Source organism: Lepidochelys kempii, chromosome 6 (assembly GCF_965140265.1).
Source record: "Lepidochelys kempii isolate rLepKem1 chromosome 6, rLepKem1.hap2, whole genome shotgun sequence".
NCBI lineage: Eukaryota > Metazoa > Chordata > Testudines > Cheloniidae > Lepidochelys > Lepidochelys kempii.
Window position 1 is genome coordinate 75,926,725 of NC_133261.1, and position 20,795 is coordinate 75,947,519.

The 20,795-nt window shown below is 42.0% G+C and overlaps 1 protein-coding gene across 15 annotated transcripts in view; it reads right to left on the reverse strand.

Moving 5' to 3' along the window:
• RYR3 (ryanodine receptor 3) overlaps positions 1 to 20,795 on the reverse strand; it is a 581,477-nt gene that overhangs the window by 8,183 nt on the left and 552,499 nt on the right. For 13 of the 15 annotated variants that reach the window (XM_073348839.1, XM_073348831.1, XM_073348834.1 and 10 more), the window contains 6 exons: positions 17,228 to 17,270; positions 16,547 to 16,674; positions 13,550 to 13,610; positions 11,910 to 12,056; positions 8,301 to 8,435; positions 2,486 to 2,642 (listed from right to left, as the gene is read on the reverse strand). In XM_073348839.1, the coding sequence (XP_073204940.1) occupies positions 2,486 to 2,642; positions 8,301 to 8,435; positions 11,910 to 12,056; positions 13,550 to 13,610; positions 16,547 to 16,674; positions 17,228 to 17,270 (671 nt within the window). Of the gene's footprint in view, positions 1 to 2,485; positions 2,643 to 8,300; positions 8,436 to 11,909; positions 12,057 to 13,549; positions 13,611 to 16,546; positions 16,675 to 17,227; positions 17,271 to 18,747; positions 18,900 to 20,795 lie in introns of those variants that run through there. The other 2 variants (XR_012159473.1, XR_012159474.1) reach the window with 2 other exon arrangements.

Sequence of the window (20,795 nt, forward strand, 5' to 3'; positions counted from 1 at the left end):
TGAAGCTTCTTAAACATTTAAAAAACCTTATTTACTTTACATACAACAATAGTTTAGTTAGATATTATAGATTTATAGAAAAAGACCTTCTAAAAACGTTAACATGTATTACTGGAACGCAAAACCTTAAATTACAGTGAATAAATGAAGACTCAGCACAGCACTTCTTAAAGGTTGCCGACCCCTTGGATATAACATTATTTGCACTGCACTTGCTGGAGGGCTTCGTAATTGAAATGTAAACCTTTATATTGTCACAGTTGTGTGGTAAGCTGCTCAAGGAATGCCCTCACTTATCTCTGGGCAGGGACTTTGTCTCCTCTCCTGACCAGGGGTCCGGCCTTCCAACTCCCTGTAACGCACTGGTAGGACTGACATAAAAGTCCAGCCCCTGTGCTTCGCTTTGCTTTTTCTCAAAGGCTATGAACAATGTAGGCCAGCGATTACAAGTAACCAAACAGCTCTTTTAAAGCAGAGTACATTTATTTTAGGATAAAAGTCTTATAGAGAGAACAACAGAGGGACCTAAAGGCATATTTAAGCTTACCAGCACGCCCGCTCTGGCCCCCAAATCAGTTCTTGTGAGAGTCCCTGATTGACAGGTACCAAAGTCTTTCAAACCCTTCTCTAAGAGTTTGCCTCTCTTGAGTGTCAGATCGGGGCATTTTGTAGCCCAAGGACCCCTCCATCAGTAAGTTCAAACTCAGCCTTTATACGCAAACAAATCGCAGGCCTCCTGAAACAGGTAAAACCAGTTGCTGCCCCTTTCTTCCTCAGGTAAAGTTTCAAAGGCTGGGCTTCTGCACAACCAGTCTTGGGATTTTGCATTCCTCACCCCCGAGTAATTCTAGATTCCATAGAGAATCCACCCAATGAGCCAGGAACACACAAATGCGTATAAAACGTAAAAGTCTATGAATATTCTATGGGACCCTATTGTCTGGCCCATCTCAGCATTTTGAAGGTTTCATGCTTTCAAGGACTGGCTCAAACATACAGATAACATTCATAATATTAAGTAGAATAGTCTCACGGTAGATCTGTGTTTGTCATACCTAGGGTACCCGACCAGCATCCTTAGTGCATGGAGAGTGAGTATGCCATTACCCCTAATAATTTCAAACTGCAACTATTCGTATAGTAAACAATCTCGCAACAAGCCAGCATACACTAGCGGTAGCCCTTGGGTGTGAAAACCAAGTGCATAAGCCGGACTCTTTGCTGGGATTGACTCTGTGAAAGGGGGCAACAAGCCTACACCCCTTGTCAGGTGAGGCAGGTCTCTGCCAAGAGAGCAGTGAAGACTAGAGGCCTGAGACCAGAGAGGGCATTTCTTGAGCAGACCATGAGGGACAGGGCGTGCATTAGTCCATTCTATGCATCTGATGAAGTGGGCTGTAGCCCACGAAAATTTATGCTCTAATAAATTTATTAGTCTCTAAGGTCCCACAAGTGCTCCTGTTCTTTTTGTGGATACAGACTAACACGGCTGCTACTCTGAAGCCCAGAACTGTGATATATACATATACTTAGGGTGCAGGTGGAAGGCTTTGCTAGGCCAATAGGTGAAAGAAAAGCCTTGATTTCTTTAAGGATTTTTCTCCAAACTTCCCCCCCACCCACCTTTTTTTTACCCCATCCTCATCAGGTTGAGGAGCAGGGTTTCTTGGGTTCAGTGTAAGCCTGTTAGTTCAATGGATGGCTTATTAACTCTTTCCCCTACCTGAGGTGCCATTCTGTGCCCTGAGCAAAATCTTCTTCCCTACCATTTTATGGTGTGTTTACGGTGGGCATAATGCCAGTCCCAATTTTGGGCACAGAAGGAATTTTCCTGTCAGATTGGGCCTTTTCACCTTTCAGCAGCCCAGGGATCAGGTGTGTAGGTTAGGTTTTAAAATTCAGGAGGTCACAGTAGCAAGTGTCAAGTGCAGTTAATGGCTCAATTGGAGATCTGGTTCCCTGATAAACCAGAATTAGAAGCAGATTAGGAAAAGGCATCTCCTAAAAAGGCAGGGAAAGGGGTTGGGATCCTAATGTTTGGTACAATGAGGAGACAGCCCCTTCTTTCTCACCCCCCTAGCCCTTGTACAAAAGGGAAAACAGTGGTATCCCAGCAATGGTTCTGTGACGAGGTTAACAGAAAGCTGGGGGACTTGAGAGCATCCCCTCAAAGTAGCACAGGTTATGGAAGCAAGGATGACCTGCACTGGATAAGTTACTGCTGTACCGTACCCAGATGTGTTACTTGAAGTTGCAGTCTAGTTAAACCACATTCCTGGTGTCTTGTCTGGTGCTTGGGACAATGTATATATTTTATGGGTAAATTATACAATTACTACTTCCAGAATTAATTGTTTTATGAATTGCTATGGAGAATGTAGCAATATTGCTTAAACCATCTTATTCAATGAGTGGTTGACATGCACTGCAGAAGTAAACAGGCTCACTAGACTCCAAGGCTTCTTACTATTGTAAGTGGAAATACCTTGAATGATAGCCAGTAGGATGACAATGACGAAGAAGAAAAATGTAATGTCAAAGACAATTCGATACATTTCATAAGGGTCCCCAGCAGGGTCTTCAATTTCATCCCCAATGCCACCACCAGCTCTCACACCCACATACATGTGGAACAGGTAACACTAGAAAGAAGGGAAAGTTACATCGGTCAAAAAACAGAAGTATTTAAAATGGCTGGCATTGAATAAAGAATGGTTATTTACCCTTTGGTAACTGTGGTTCTTTGAAATGTTGTAGATAGCCGTACACGCTCATATGTGTGAGCTCAGAATCTTTTGCACAGCAGTGTCCATTGGGGTCACTGTGCCTCCTTGTGCTCCCATGCCAGGGCATAAAGGGCAGAATGGTCTTGACTCTCCCTCAGTTCCCTGGCAAATTGAGCCCATGTTAGCTGGGGACTCTGAAAGTAGGGATGGAGGGTACGTTATGGGATCCACACAGATTACAACATCTTGAAGAACAACAGTTACTGTAGAGTAACTGTTCCGTCTTCTTCGAGCATGTTTCACAGTGGATCCCACTGTAGGAGACTGGCAAGCAGTAGCCTCTTCAGGATGGTGACAGTGAGGTGTACCAGTTGTGTCAGTCAAACAGAGATTAGAATACTGCTTTCCCTAATCTAGCATTGTATGTAACAGCCAAGTCCAGTGCATAGTGCTTAGAAACATAAGCAGATTGCATCAAATAGCAGCCTTGCAGATTCTGGCTGTTGGCATATTTTGGGAACAAGAAGGGGATGCTGTTTCAGCCTCATCAAGTGATCCTTGATAGTATCCACTTAGACAGCCTTTGAAATGAAATAGCATAGCCTGTAGAGTGGCCAGCTATCATCATGAACAGGCAGGGGGACAGTTTGAAAGATTTAGTCCTGTTGATGTAGTAATGCAGAGCACAGGATATGTACAGAGTGTGCAGTTTCTTTTTCCCCAGGCATGGAATGTGGCTTAGGGAAGAACACAGATAAATTGATCATTTGGTTTAATTCAAAACACTACTTTGAGGATGAACTTCCTACCGGTTTCAGAATAACTTTGTCCTTGCAAATGAGGTATACAAGGGTTCCACCGTGAGGGCCTGAGCTTGCTCACTCTTCTGGCTGAGATGATGGCCATGAGTAAAACACATTTTAAGGATCAGGTGGTGAATGAAGCAGTCTTGGGAGGGGCTCAAATGGGAGCTTCATCAGCTTCAGGATGAAGGCGCTGAGATTCCATGTTGGAGTTTCTCTGGCTTTGGTGATCATGTTGTGGGAGTAGTGGGACTGGTAGAAAAGGGTATAGCAATTCTTCATTCCACTGCAGTAGGGACCCCAGGCACAAAAGTTGAGGCACTTTGCATTGTCTCTAGGGGCAAACAGGTCTATTACTGGATTTCCTCCTACTAGAGAAATGTCCCTTTGGTGATGGACCCCAGCAGTGGCCACGCCTGGTTGAAGACAGATTGCCTGCTCAGGAAATCTGCCTAGCTGTTTCTGGTTCCCAGCAGGTGCAGGGCTATCAAGGTGCAGGGCTATCAAGGTGCAGCACCAGTTCCACAGTTTGATTGTCTCCCTGCATAGGGGGATGAACAAGCACCTCTTTGTATTGTCTATAAGCACCTGTACTATTATGTGCCACAGAACCAGAAGTAACGTCATATATGCCAGTCTGATGGCCTGAAGGTCTAAAACACCTATGTGTAGCCTCATGGCTTCTGGGGACCATGTCCCTTGTATCTGTAGATAGTCAAAGTGCGCACCCCAACCTGTTCCAGAAGGGTCCATGACTATCATTCCAGATGGCAACAGGATCTTGAATGCTACTCCTTTCTTGAGGTTGGGGTGTAGCCACCATGACAGTTCCCGGAGGATGCAAGAGGGAATGATAACTGTTTGCTCCCTTGATGCTTCACTGGGGAATAGACTGACCTAAGCCAAAGCTGTAGAGGCCTTGCGTGAAGTCTATCAAATGGTGTCATACATGGATATAGGGCATATGGCCTAATAATGTAAGGCAGGTCCACAGCATCATGAAGAAGCATGCAATTATCATGTATTAGTCATGATGTGGAACTCCACAGAGGCTGAAGTGCATGCATTCCTGCTGAAAAGAGTCAAGTTTTTTCAGATCCTTGTCCTCTGGCATTTCTTTGATGGAACCTGTTTTGTCTTGTATGACTGATGTGAGTGACTCTGGTGTAGGGTATGCGCAGAACTGCTTGAACCCTTGGGTGGTATTTGGTACCACTTCTTTACCTGCTTTGAGGTTGGAGTGAACAAGGTCGAGGTGTGCCAGAGACCCTTCACAGGGTCCCTCAAGCCCTTGTTGATAGGTAAGTCAATTCTTGTGGGTGCCATGGAACTTAAGATGTCAAATAGTTCATGGGTATTCTCTTGGATTATGGTTGTTTTGATGTCTAGAATTGTGTATACCTTGGATAAGAGTTCTTGGAGTGTCCAAAAGTCATCCACCGTCGGTGTCAGCACCAGGGTTATAGCCTTCTCAGGAGAGGAGGATGATTACTTGGGTGGAGAGGGAAGCAGAAGTGACTCCCTGGCCTGCTCTGTTGGTTTTCCGTGCTGCTCTTTTGTTTCTAGTGAGAGGGACTTTCGCTATTGATGCTGATGGAGACCAATATATCCCCCTTCTTGTGGAGGAGTGATAGGCTGTGACTGCAGGACAGATAAGATGGTGGGCCCCAATACGGCCAATAGAGCCATGGTGGCATCTCGTATGGATATTGTCCTGGTTGTGCAAGGCCTATCCACTGCCAGTGTTTTAGGGAACCCCAGTAATGAGTGCTGTTAGGATATCCCCCAAGATGTCATTCCAGCTTCCCTTGGGAGGGCTCTCTGTCCAGAAAACAGTCCTCCTTCTGGGGTGAACATGATGTCTGCTTGGAGCTGTGCTCAAGCAGCACTACATTTTGGATGCAGAGTGTTCTGCTCCTCTCTGTCCCAGTGCTGATGGTGAAGAGGTCAGCAACAAGGAGGTACCCACTGGTGCTGGGACACCTGATGCTGGTGTTGATTTGGCTGCTTTCTTTGTTCTCTTCTTGTCTCTGTCACCAGAGGTATGCCTGGTTGCTGGAGCACTTGCAGAAAAGAGCCATCTTGATTCCAGATGGGACACTGTTTCTTCCCTTGGATCTGAAGCTACCTTTATGGATTGCTCCAATAGGTGCGGTTTGAGCCTCAAGTCCCTTGATTTCCAAGTGTGGGAGGAGAAGGAACAGCAGATGGAGCATTTATTGGGGATTTGAGCTTCCACGAGGCAGAAGAGACACCCTGCTATGTCTGCCTATCAGGAACATTCCACAAAGAGCAGGGTTTAAATCCTCAAGGTTTAGAATCTGCCATTTTAACAGCCGTGCTACTTTGTCTTGCTGTACAGGGCATTCTCCTGTCTCTCTTCTCTTGTGGCTGTTTTTTTAATCATACAGCTAAAAAGATAATATAGAAATAAAACTAGGAATGAAAAATATTTCTTCACCAAGGTTTGGAATCTTATCCAAAAGGCTGAGCCAATCAGACACAGTCCAGGTTCTGTCTCTCTGCCATGGGTGGTAAGAGGAAACTGAGGGAGGGCAGAGGCCACTCTGCTGTCTGTGCCCTCATGTGGGAGCATGAGGAAGCACTTGACATGGCTATGCAGAAGATTCCAACCTTGGTTGCATGTGCACCTACAGTGGGTAGTCACACTGACGTACACTTGAAGAATATATTTTGTCTTCTGCATAAACTCTGCGTATTACTTATGTTCTGTATTTCCATAAAGTCTGAGACCAAGTTGTACAAAGAATAATACATGGAGAATGATGTTACAATACACCGTGATATTTACATTCAAACTTCGTATTTAGGGAAGGTTCACACTAAAATAAAATGACTGGAATGGAATCAGAGTCAGTTAGGCACATTCATTTTTTTCCAAATCAGTGTTCCACAAACAAGACTGTTTTCAATGCATTATTCTTTAGATCCATTTTGTCTACAGCCTTTTTCCTCATGTTAGAAGATGAAACTTGTTGTATTCTATCAACTGTATGAATAATAATTCAAAATCCTTCTAAAAGTGTTCTGAGCAGTTAGGGTACACTGTTGTTATCTGTATGCTTTATCTTTTAATTGGATCTAGAAAATTTTAGCAAGAATCCCAATTAAAGTAAAGGAGGTGGACTGTGAGCAAAAAGCAGAGTATGAAATGTTTGCAAAACACTGTGTTCAGATAATCTCTCGAGTCTTGGATATTTTCAGCACCCAGAAGCCAGTTTTAATATATATATTTTTATATATTCTGTACAACCTCTGGCCCTAATTCTGACTTCCATGGGAGATTTGCCTGAGTAAAGCTTGCAGGATTTGGTCCTAGCTGCAGAAGTTCACACTTTACCAAAATGTTCACTGTGGGCCCAATTATCAAATTACACATTTAGATGCTTAAAGTATAATTTAGGCATATAAAAATAAGCACGTATATAGTCTAATTCCAGGGGACTTTCTGGGAACTCTCTCCTATAAAACAGTTATATTACCCTTTAACTATCTTCAGCCACGCAATATATGTCAAAAATATATTTGAAAAGCCCTAGCTATGTTCTTTAGTCACAGCAGGCAGCAATATTAGTTCTACATGAAACATGCTTTAATGAAAGTAAATAATGTGATAAATCTGATCTTGCAGAACAAAACACAATATAGAACTATGAATGGACTTTTAATGCATTTTTACTACTGAGGGGAGATACTGCTATAACCATAGATAAAAATATTAACTTAGAATCATTTTAGTTCATTTGGCAGAACTGTTTAATATGTAAAATATGTTGCTAAATATTTTAATTATTCTAACTGCTCATGTACTTTTGAATCTTGTGAGTTTTATTTCAGGTCAGACCTTTGTATTCAGTCCACAAAGGGACCAATTAAAACAATATTGGATGGGACGGAGTTCATTCTTTCCATTATTCAGTTATCTGACTTGCATTAAATACTTTATACAGAGGTCAGGAGAAGAAAAAATACATGCATGCAGTATATACTGCACTTCGGGTTTTGGGTCTTTTGTGACCAGCACTTCTCATTTCAGCCTGTGCCATTCGAATTACAAAATTAAAATTTTATTGTGTTCTTTTGTGGTGTTTCTTTGTACAATAAGAAGATTAGAGTGCCAACAGGCACTTCACCCCAGAGTAAATATTTCTGGGATACTTTTGCATTTCCTATGAATAATTTTTATATTTTGGGGTTGGAGAGGAGAAGGGGCCTTGGAGTATTAGCTGTTTATCACTCACAGTAAAGTCTTCTCAGCCTCATGCAATTGCTCTCTTTCTTCTCCCCTTCTGGACTGGCTAGGGTCTAAAGAAACTAGAACTATATTTCATTGGACTGGAAATTTAAGTTTACTGCTACTTATGGAGTAGATTTTTCTTAATTGAATCTCTTTTCACTTCAGCACAGATAAAATCAGCTTCACAGATACTCTAAGATATACCTGTTCACAGATGTTAATTTCAGCAGCAAGTTCCATAGTGTCAGGATACCCCATTCATGCCTTCTATACCATGCATATATCTACTATTTTGACCTTACACCATCAGAGGATGCTGAGTGAATTTCCAGATTCTTTGCACTGTTAAGAGTGGCTCAAAGCAGCTTGAACAGACCCAAAGTGCCAAGTTCTTAATGATAGAAAAACCTTTCCTCCTCAATTTCATCTAGTGCTTTTGGGATATGTTGAGTATCAGGTTTAAAAACTAGGGTGACATTTCTGTTTTAAAAGTGCTAGTGATATTTTACTTACTGTCATCATGTCATCACATTTCATGTCTGGCTCATCTTCATCTTCGCTTTTGTTGTAAAACTTGCGGAAGAAGTTGAATGCCACAACAGTGTAAAGGTAGACTACTACAGCCAACAATCCTACAGTCAGTACAAGCTATACGCAAACAAAATAAATGAAATGAAAGAAAGAAACGTGAGTTTCAGTCAAAACGGAAGGGCATGATTGATTCCAATCTCTTTCGGGCACTACTGATGAACTAGTCAGTCAGGAGATCTTTTGTGTTCCCAAAAGTATCGAAACTTGACAGTGCTATGCTGTTTCTTTTTCAAAAGAATGAAAGATGATGGCTTTGTTATCCATGGACTCTCTCTCCGTTGTCTGGATCAACATAGAGTTTCTGAGGCACAAGATTCTATAATGGGGTGAAATACATCTTAAATTTATACTTTGATGCCTTTTTTGGTGGATAAAATAGCAGCAGAGTGGTTTTAGGAAACACATTGTTATATGGTTATTTTTCTGAAATATATCCTTAACAACAACTTCATATCAGTAATGTGGTACATTCAGTATTTGGGAGAGTGGTGAAATGCCAGCTGATTTGTGAAACTGGACATGCAGCGAACATATCAAACTGTGTGAAATGTACTTTATTGAATTAACTGATATGGGCTTATTTGAACTGCTTGCTATTTTAGTACAGATTATTGCTGCCAATATTCTGTCTAATAAGCTGTGTTATTGATGCCATCTGCTCTAAAATTCCAATGAGACAAAGAGATACAATAGGTAAGTTTCTTTCTTTCATTACTGAGCTGTCGAAAACAGCAGCATTTCAGGTTTAAAATTCTTACTCTTAAGCAAATCAAATCCTTTTTGAGCAAGAAAATTCAGCACATAAAGAACCACTAATATATTACTCATTGGTAGGGCCCTACGAAATTCACGGCCATGAAAAACACGTCACGGACCGTGAAAACTTGTCTCTCCCCATGAAATCTGGTCTTTTGTGTGCTTTTACCCTATACTATATAGATTTGACAGGGAAGACCAGCATTTCTCAAATTGGGATCCTGACCCAAAAGGGAGTTGCAGGCAGGGGGGTTGCAAGGTTATTTTTTCTGGGGGGGGTGTCACGATATTGCCACCCTTACTTCTGCGCTGCCTTCTAGATGGCCAGAGAGCAGTGGCTGTTCATCGGGCATCCAGCTCTGAAGGTAGTGCCCTGCCAGCAGCAGTGCAGAAGTAAGGGTGACGATACGTTACCATGCTGTCCCTACTTCTGCATTGCCTTTGCCTTCAGAGCTGGGCTCCGGGCCAGCAGCTGCCACCTCCCAGCTGCCCAGCTCTGAAGACAGCGCCCTGCCGCCAGCAGCAGCACAGAAGTAAGCGTGGCAGTTCTGCAACCACCCCTACAATAACCTTGTGGACCCCCCCCCCACAACTCCTTTTTGGGTCAGGACCCCTACAATTACACCACTATGAAATTTCAGATTTAAATGGCTGAAATCATGACATTTACGATTTTTTAAATCCTACGGTCATGAAATTGATCAAAGTGGACCATGAATTTGGTAGGGCCCTACTCATTGGCGTTGGAGTTGTGGTTTTATAAGAGTGGTTTTGGAAGATTTTTATATATATTTAAAAAGCACTGTAGAACTGATATTACTATTTAAAATGAGGGAAAAAAATCAAGCATTTTAGTTGCTTTTTAAGTGAGCAATTTATGCAGATCATTGGGCATATTTCTAAAATGTATGACTCTATTTAAAACTCTGTTCATGTCTGTGCTGAAACCAACAGTGATGATCTTAGCAGTGCTAATACTTGCTTGTCAGGGAGGGTAGTCATGGTAGGTTTATTGAAAGTTGCGACCTAGAATTGAAGCTGTTTCATCAGCACACACCGTCTCAGAGTTTCTGAGAAATATCATCTTAATAGAAATCTGAGAAAATATATCAATCACTGAATTAAAATATTAATAGGTAACACACTAGGTGTAGCCAGACTATCAGAGCTACGTAGGGGAGGGCGGACCAGAGTTAAGGTCTCATTTTTGAGTCAGAAGTAGGAAGGAAGCAGGAATGATAAGCTTCTTGTGGAGAGTACTGGGTGTCATGCTCTAGCAATTTCCTTTTCCTGATAAAGGAAGGGGCTGCATCTAGATGTCCTCTGCTGAAAGAACTGATCAGGCCCATGTATGGACTTCATGGAAGATAGAAAGATTACAAGGAAGTTGGGAATCTCAGGGCACTGTTATTCCCCTAAAAAAGAAAGCTGATAGGTAAGGGGTTGTTGTTAGGGTATATTAGACAGAGGATAAACATTCAGTATGAAAGTTACCTCATTCAAAGCCTTCCTTCCCTACTTAAAGAATCACTTTCTGTTTGACAGAGGTAACACTGCCGCCTCCCACCCCCCGCTACTGGAGGAGTATCCCTTGTCATGTGTGTTAGTTTCTACTAGATACTGAAAGCAAATCCCAGACATGCAAAGGTGGGGACGGCCTGGGATACATTTTACGGCGTTTGAGAAGGGATGGCAGGAGGGACTGTGGTGTGCATGTCTGGAGCTAGGGTTGAAACCAGATAATGGAAGGGTATATACAGGAAGGAATTTTTCAGGGGTTGCAGTGGGAGGCACCTTAGTGGGAGTATGTGAAGAGCACTCTTAGTCTGGGAAAAGACAGATAGGAGGGAGATGGTGAGTTGATAAATTACCTGTGCTTATGTTGAGATGATGGCTAGGAAGCAGGTCAGATGACAAAGAAGGAGCTGTGTTATTATAAGGTATCCAAATTGATTTTGGAATCAGATTTGTATACATCTGAATCCAGCAGGCCACATTTGTGTAGAGATTCCAAATTGCAGAATGGTTGTATTTCTAAATGCATTTAGGAATGGCTGTTCCTTTCCTCCCTCTTTTCCAATGTCCAGATGGCTATGTATTGTACGCTGGAAATTTTTAGCATTTACAGTCCCGTGGGTATAGGATTATAATAAATTCTATATTTAGGACTAAAAGTGTGCAGGTATTTTGCAGAAGACACAGTAAGGCATATTCCTTGCCCCAAATACTTACCATCTAAATGAAAGCACATTCCAATAGCCACACCATCAATGTAAAGAAATTCTGAATAGAAACTACTGTGTGCAGGAGTTCTTTTTTCAAAACCTTCAACTGCCTTCTTAAAACTTTTGGCATTTCTAAATAGTGTAGGTCATTAAGGTCCACATAAAAGGACCAATTCCCAACAAAATAAAATCTTTTTTTAAGATAGTGCTGGTAAATAAAAGGTAACTAAAACCATATCAACATTATTTTTTGCTGCTTTGCAACCTTAAAATGTCAAATCATTTGTATTAAACAAAGAAATAATGTGTCCAGCCTGACAAACATTTACACCATGTTTCTGAGAATGAGATTTTAAGAAGCAGCTGAATCATAACTCTTGAAACTAGGAGGCTGTGACACTTATATTATGAAAAATATCTGTTAAAAATATGTAATATTATCTAATAGAAAAGAGTCGCATTGGTTTCCAAGGTATATTATAGGACTACCATTTTTGTTCAGTATAGTTATGAATGGTGTTCATTTTCAGACTACATATACGGCACTCACCTGTTTGCCATTGTGAGTTACAGAAGACAGAATGGTTCGTAGAGTCTTGAAACCCATAGCAATATCCAGCAAGTGAGCAGCAAAGAAGAAGTTGTTGTAATGGCCAAGGATAGACATAGTTGTGTACCAAGCTAAGTACAAGAAGGACTACAGAAAATGTGAAATGTTAGAGAATATTAACAGTTACTAATGTGTTTTACTGGATAGTGTACATCACACACACAAAATGAAACTCTGAACTGTAGGCAGTGATCTAATGGTTTGAGCTTTCCAATCGTAAATTAATATGGATTTAGCATCTCCATATTTTTATGCAGAAGAACTGTGTCTTATTCTTTGTCTCCAACACACCCCACTACTCTGATAAAAAGATTTGCCGTTTAACCTTGGAAATGATGCCTTTGACATTTACTTTAAATCTTTCACTTGATTATATTCCTCAGAACAGATTAATTACTAAAATCAGAATTCCCCCGGCTCTTAACACTATCTTGTTTTGGTTGAGAATATTTTACAGAGCTGGAGAGCTTGCTATGCATTCTGAATTTCTGAAGATCTGATGCTTCTGCAGGGACTAAGACAGCTACAAACACAGCATACAAGCCTTAGGGAGAGGGAGTGCCTCATAAGCCACTTCATCTGGCTGACTCTTAGGGAATGGCTACACAAGGATAAAAACCCCATGGCTGGCCCAGGTCAGGGGTTGCGGAGCTTAAAAATCACTATGTAGATGTTCAGGCTCAGGCTGGAGCCCAAACCCTGTGACCCTGTGTGGATGGAGGGTCTCAGAACTTGGGCTCTAGCCGTTTTTATCCCCACAGCCCAAGGCCCGCAAGCCCAAGTCAGCTGACCTGGACCAGCCATGGCTGTGCTGAGGGTCTTTTAGCTCTGTGTAGACATACCCTTTGAGCAGTATTGATCAGACCTGGAGGAGATATATACAGCCCACATTTGCAAGAGGGAATTTTAAGGTGATTAGGGACCTTTAGAGATGGTTGTGGGAGTTAAGAAAGGATTCTAAAGGAGTCTGAACTAACCATTGACCCCTACAGGTGGTCTCTGCAGGTCAGGATTAAGACAGAGCAAGTGTTTGAAGACACTGACTGTGCTGTACCTATTCTGAAGATAGAAGGCTTTGGTCTTCAGGCTATCAGTCTGGCAACTTACACAACCCCCCAAAGTCAAAATTAATCAAAACCCCAGAATACAATAAAAACCTTCTTAATATTATTCCTTTTAACACCACCCAATCATTATAATTAATTTCCAAAATCTTGTATTGCAATTATAGTATCTCCTGAATATTGCCCTATGATGTCAAAAACAAATATTCCCACAGAGAATTTTACTGAAAGTTGTTGGGCTAAGGTTAAAGACAGAAAAAGAACAAACTTTTTATATTGATTGAATAAGTATGTAGCTATTAATTTATCAATGTATATGTTATTTTTTGCAGGTTCTTTGGTTACCCACATATGCTTATTTCACCATACTCAAGATAATTGCCTTCTTATCTTACCCAATTTTATTTACGTCTTTATTTCTCTTTATTAAAAAAGTGCCCAACTATAGCTTTGAGTGCAAAATACATATTTGCATTTAGAATAAACGAAAGTCTTTCTCTAGGCTAACATACTTACATTGTCAGTGAAAACAACTCCAAGCTTCCAGATGTGGTACTTTGTATCAATAGAGCTTAACCTATGGAGTACAAATATTTTGAACCTCATAAATGTCAGCGTTAAGTAGTTAATAACTACAGTTACACTCCTTTCCTTAACAACACAAACACATCTTCACATAATGGCTAAACATTTTTCTTTCAGAAAATGTAACTAGGATCTTTCTGGTGGTTTATTTGTATTTATTTTTTGTAAGCACTGGTACATGCTGGATAATTATTTTAAGACTGATGTGCAGGTCTCTCTATTTTAGAGAGCATTCCCTACATTTTCAAAACTGTATTGAGTGTTAGCCACAGAGTTCCAATAGTCTCAAGAGTTTCAGAGTTTCAGTAAAAGTATTACAGCTCTACTTTGAACATATAGGCTGTATCTACACTGCACAGTTAAACTGGGTAGTGGCACTCAGGTCTGGGCACCTGGGTTAGCCTACCCCAGATGTAAGCATCCCACATCCCCACTTCAAAGACATACCCATATACTGTGTCCTTGGTCTTTCTGCACTCACCCAGGTGTGTCTTGGGGCATATCCCATGGTTCTCTGTGCTGAGACACACTCAGATTCTTTCCCAGTCAACTGTGGCATTTGTGGAAGAACTTGTCTGTCCTTTCGGGGGAATTGTGGGAAGGGCACTGGAGGACTATCAACACGTGAATGATTTAGCTTGCATTCTCACTACAAATTGGGTGGATTCCTGCCTGAGTTAAAGTGGAGCCCAGGTTCTAACACACACACCCTGAGTCAGGTCTGCTAGTGCAGGCTTAAAGCATCTCTAAACTCAGGTCAGAAGTTTTTCTGTGTAAATGGTAGTGGGTGTTAAGGTTAAAACCTGGGTTACAGTAAGCCCCACTTAAATGTGTAGTGAAGACATACCCATTGAGATTAAAGTGCATGTCAAGATGCTTAAATGTTGAGGGTTTGGAATTGTCTGCAGCAACAATAATAAATATGACACTCTTGTTAACACACTCCAGAATATTAATCTTTTTCACAATTGCATCACTCTGTTGACCCATATTCAATTTATGATACACTGTAACCGCCAGATCCTTTTCAGCTATACCACTATCTAGCCCAAGGGTGGGCAAACTTTTTGGCCCGAGGGCCACATCTGGATGGGGAAATTGTATGCAGGGCCATGGATGTAGGGCTGGGGCAGGAGGTTGGGGTGTGGAGTGCAGGAAGGGGCTCAGGGCAAGGGATTGGGATACAGAGGGGAGCAGCAGGGGGCTCAGGGCAGGGCATTGGGGTGCAGAAGGGGGCTCAAGGCAGGGGGTTAAGGGGCTCAGGAGGCTCCGGGGTGGCAGCAGCGTGCAGCGTACCTTAGCCCTGCTGCACCACAGGGCTGGCAATGCCGTAGGTTGGACTGAAAGTCCTGACAGGCCGGATCCGGCCTGTGGGCTGTAGTTTGCCATTCCCTGATCTAGCCAGTTATTCTCCATTTTGTAACTGTACATTTGATTTTTCCTTCCTAAATGAACTACTTTGCACTTATCTTTATTGAATCTCATCTTTTTGATTTCAGACCAATTCTCTAATTTATCAAGGTCATTTTGAAGTGTAATCTAGTCAGTGCAGGAGCTGCAAAGAGAACTCAGGATTCTTCCACCCTTCTTTTTACTTTGCTATTAGATCATCACCTGTATTATAATAACACAGAGGTACTCAACTCTGAAGAATTTTAGACACTTCAGAGTTGTAGAAAAGGCACCAAACTACTTCAATCTTACATCCTCACGTGACATTTTCATAGCAATTTCACAATACCAGGGAAGGATGACATGACAATTATTTTGCAGTTCTCTGCACTTCCTTCTTTCTATGCCCCCCTTTTGTGGTTGTCAGGATGGACAGGAACAATCACTGGCACACCTATCCTTTTGCCCAGCACTTCCCCACTTGGCCTCTATGACAGAGCTGGTTGAAAGTTGGAATTCCTGTTCAGCAGGAAATTCCAAAATTATGGAAAACATTTGTTTCATTTCACAATGAAAAGCAGAATTCTGAAAATTTCCTGCAGAAGGGAAATCTGAATAAATTTAGTTCTGAAATAATCAAAACATGTTATTTTGGAAACTTAAAAATAGAATTGATCCTGGGAGACCAAACTTTGGGGCTCCTGGTTCAGCAGTCTCTCTCAGGGCTTCTAGGCTCCCTGTGAGCCCTATCAGACTGATCAGAAGTCATAGCTGAGTTGGGAGCCTCAGAGCTTGGGAGCCAGGGCTTTTAGTTCTATAGCAGAGAGCCTAGACACCCTGAGCCCCTCTCTGTGGCAGGAAGCATGGAAGCCTTGAGAGCCCCCAAGCTTTCCAGGCTCCCTGCTGCGAAGCCAGGAGCCAAGCCCCAGCTAGAGACAGGATTCTGTGGCAGGGAGCCTGGCAGCCCTGAAGTGCCTATCCCAAGATCAGTTTCCATGGCAGAGGTGCCCGGGAGCAGTGGACCCTGGAAGTGGGAGTCCCCATCATTCCATGAGGCTAGCTGGCAGGAAACCAGGCAGGTTTCTGACAGAAAGTTGCCTGTGGTTTGTTGGAAGTGAAACATGGAATATTTCATACTTGAGCAATTGGCATTTTCTGATGAAACCTGTATACTGGAAAATCCCTGACCAGGTCTGCTCTGTGATCAGTGCTCCCTTCCTTCTGACTGAGACAAAGACCCTTGGACACACGTGCAGTGAAGTGGGAAGGCTGTGTTGGGCCATTATTTTAAGTGGTATATGTACATTTTTTAAAAGCTAGTTTATTTTACTTCATTACTACAAAGAAGCCTTTACCATGTGGATTTTTAGTACTGAGCAAAGTATTGAAAATACACACACTCAACATATCAAATCTGTTCTTATCTTTAATTACGTAGTGGTAGCAACAGATTAAAAATCCCTTCCAATGCTGATTTGTTTGAAATCAGCTAAGGTCAACTGCTTTTTTTTAAAAAAAAATCTCCAAATATCATACCATGATACAAGAGATGCTTCCTCTGGTTCAGTCTCTTCCACTGGACTGAAATCAAGAGCATTTTTGTCCAACCCCAAGAGTTCAGCTATGCGCTCTGCTCCATACAAATCACCATATTTGTTAATAACCTAAAAGGGGAAAAGATGAGCTTCTGGTCAGGACAAGACACTGCTGTCACATCCCCCTCACTTTACCCCACATTTGTCAAAAAATTTAAAACCTCAGTTTTCCAGGACTGGTACTGCAAGAACAGTGAGAACTCAGAGAGAGAAAAAGCATTTAAAAAAATGAAAACTAGAAGCATAAAAGGCTATTATCTAAAGCTTTGGTATAATTTAAAGTAATTTGAGCTGGCATGTTTTTCTTTTTTTAGGGGGATGAGAGGGCTTTGTATCCTAATGATGACAATGGCTGTAAATTAGAACTGCATGGCTGATTGACAGCACAAAGTTATTTAGAATATATGAGTCTAGGAATTAAGCCAAAGCACTCTCTCTTCTTCCTCTTCCCCCACCCACATCACAACTGACTATTCCCAGTAAGATTTACCATAACTACGAGTTCCATGAAACAAAATACAATTCTCAAACATTTGTATGCTTATACCACAAAAATACAGATATTTGAATTAAATACACAGTATATTGTCTTACGTTAGGCATAATAATATAAAGAACCTACCTTCCGTTTTACAAACTTGTCCCAGTAATTGTTAGGAAAGGATCTGCATAGATAAAAAGTTCTCAAGTTATTTAACACATCAATGGAGGCAAAAAACAAATAAAATTCTTGCTCATGGTAACGTTTTGTTACAATTTGCTGAGCAGAACTACTATTCATGTCAGTGGGATTTGTGCAAGGACAGTAACTGGCCCTCATAAATTGTAATTCACTGTAACATCAATGTCTCTTCTCGCTTTTTCTCTTTATACCATCCATGTAAATACTTACTTATCAGTGAAATATAAAGGACAGACTGCTGGTTGCTTTCATTTAATGCTCACCATTACCTGATATTGTGAAGGCTGCCATAATAACATCCTTCAACACTAAACAAATCCATTTGAAAATCCTTCCTAGCCCCCACCCACACCCCAAGATACATGCATGAGCACAACCCACATTTGCATTCTTGGAGAAGATAAAGAAGTTTCTCAATGCAGATGACTCTTTTCAGCATGTAAACCACTATAGTAGCCTTGATTTCATTTCTATCCATGGCGGAAAACCCAGAAATAGACATTTTCACGGGGACATGTAGCACCAGATGTCACAGTGCACTGACGCTATAAATATAAGGATGATGATTTAGGTTATGTTTACACTTAATGTTGGTGGGGTGTGATTCCCTGCCAAGCAGACATACTCGTGCCAGCTCTCATTGAGCTAGCACACTAAATAGTAGTGTAGCCACAGGCAGTGGCGAGGGGCAGTTCTGCCTAGCCACCCCGAGCACAAACCCAAGAGGTCCAAGCAGGTTTGTACTTGGGGTGGCTAGCTTGTGCCACCACTCGCCACTGCCCATACTACCATTGCTACACTGTTATTTTTAGTGTGCTAGCTTGATGAGAGCTAGCACAAGTATGTCTGCTAGAGCTGGGAATCACCCCCACCCCCACATCCAAGTGTAGGAGTAGCCTTAGATGAAGCAGTGATTAGTTGTAATTGTATTCTCTGATGGTACATCATCCTAACTAAGGCCCTACTTAACTTGTGATATTGTGGAAATTGCAGATTCTGCAATATTAGGCATCCACCACAATTTTGACAGTGGGAGCCCTGGCCACCAAGGGCTGAGAGCGGGAGTCTGCACTGTCAGCCCAGGGTGGGCACTGTCTGCCTTGGGCCCCTGCTGTCAGCCCTGGGCAGCTGACTGTTGGGAGAGCCCGCTCTCAACCCCATGTTCCCGCTGTCAATTTCAGCCCCCAGCTCTCAGCCCTGGGCAGCCGACAGTGGGAGACCCTGCTCTCAGCCCCGTGTTCCCATTGTCAGCCCCGGGCTGCTGACAGCAGAAGCCCCCACTCTCAGCCCAAGGTGTCCGACAGTGGAAAATCACAGGAAAGTAATATTGGACCTCATTACTGCAAATAACAAGGTCTGTTATTGTTTTTCTGCAATTTTCCATGGCTTGTCCACAACTCAGCTGCAATTTTTTGACAATCATCCCGCAATTCAAGTAGGGCCTTATTTGTAGCACTTACCACTGTTGGGTCCAAAATCCCAGCACAAGGCCCGATAGAACACTGACAGCTCTAATGTTATGAAACCTTACTCCAGCAGGTGGCGTGCCCTTCAGAACAGCCATGTCCCTAGTGTCCCCAAAGGACCGTTCCTTTCAGGGAAACTGAAAGTACTGTGTATAGAAGGGTACACAAACATGGAGTTATAAAGGTTACAGAATCTTCAGTCACCAAAAGGAGGGTGAGGGGTGAATAGTTCTCCTAAAATTGCCTCAGCAACAGATTCCGCACTCTTTGGACATTATTGAACTCCCCAAGGTCTTCATGAAATAATTTTTTTTAAAGAATAAGATACTGCAATAGCCACTGGGAAATATGTGTATCTTGAGCTGTAACAGGGGAAAAAAATGTCTTCCCTTCATTATCTCTAGTGTCAGGAGAGACAGAAGTATGGATTGTTACTTGCACCTAATTGACCATTTATGGTTCTTGACCTTTTTAGGGATGGCAGTGGCCAACAGCCCCTCATCATCAGAGTCTTGTTCCATATGATCACATAGAATCAGGGATTTTTCTCTGCCTCTCAGCCTTGAATCCCTATATCTGGTAGTATCGTTCATGACATAGTAGAGGCTGAGAGTTTTGTGTCTTTCTGTACCTGTGTTGTCTGTTACCTGGATGTGGGTTCAAGTGTCGCTGCTTGTTTTGAAAACTCTAAAACCTTAAAGCACAGGTTGCTTCAGATGCAGTGGACTAGTTCCATAATGACCTGTATCTTGTCTAGGGATACCTTGAATTGAACTGCATTTATCAGAGCGCCTATTTCCGTATTTTATCTCATATGATATGTAAAAAGTTCATTAAAACATACAGAAGGTGTTGTGTATACTGAGAGAATCATATCTTCAAGTACATTGAGGTGACCGACGCTTGAGATCCACTTCACATCAAGACCAGATTTTAGTCAGCTGAAAGTGGTGTTCATCTTTGATTCAACTGGAGTGGTGATGTAGCAGGAGGAGTACAGACTGTACAATATGTTCTTTGAGCCCAGCTGACAATGTCTAACTTCTTAGCGCTGATTCTGAATGCCTTAACTGCTTGCTTTCAGGAGGCAAAGAAACATGTTGGAAGTCAGTGGGTTCCTTGTTCTGCAGTTGGGAGGAGGTGAGGCCACCCTCTCAACATTGGTTTCCAGCAGCCATAGTGTAGTGGGTCAAAGAACTCAAACGCTCATCCTTAGACCCGAAGGCCCCTGGTGACATGTGCATGTAGATATAATTGGCAAATTTGTCATGCTCTTCTCAGAAGTAGACAGTGTTGTGGTCACATTTATCAGAAGGCGAGATAACTACACTTGGGACTTTTTTACGTTGCTTCCTCTCAGACACTTCAAATCTTTAGGATGAACTACTGGCAAAAATAAAATGTGCACATGATCTGGAGAGAGAGAAAAGTCTGAGGATAGGGAGGCAAGGAGCCCTGAGGCGTCTTTGCTCTCACAGAATAAAAAACCTAGAGGAGACAGAAGAAATCATGATTTTTTGTTTTCTAAAACAGCCACTGAGTCAAAAGAAGCACCATGAAAAATACTTATATTTGGAGAATAAAAGATTTGCCTGAAAAAATATTGCTCAGCACCCATCCATCTGTAATACAGCTGATGGTGCAGGACTGCTGAGATAGTGTAGTGAGCTTCTTTATCAATAGAAGTCAAAAATGAACTATTGTTAGGATCTCTAGGAACAGAGGGCATGTCTGCATAGCTCCCCTGTTGGAGTAGTAATGGCTCAGAACTTTAGAATAATGGGAGTTCCTGTCTGGCAGTATGGACCCAAGAGTGAGGGATCTGTTGTGGTAGATGTCTTTTAAGAAAGAATGTTACACTTGTATAATAATTATCACTTTAAAGAATTTCAGTGGGTTTTCAGTCAAAGAAAGATGACAGTCCTACTTAACAAAGAAAATGGGTTGGTTCTTAAACAACATATGACAGGGAAGTAGATAGACTGGATGGTTTAGAGAACCTACAGTGGCTCACACAGCTCTAGATAACTCATCCGAAATTG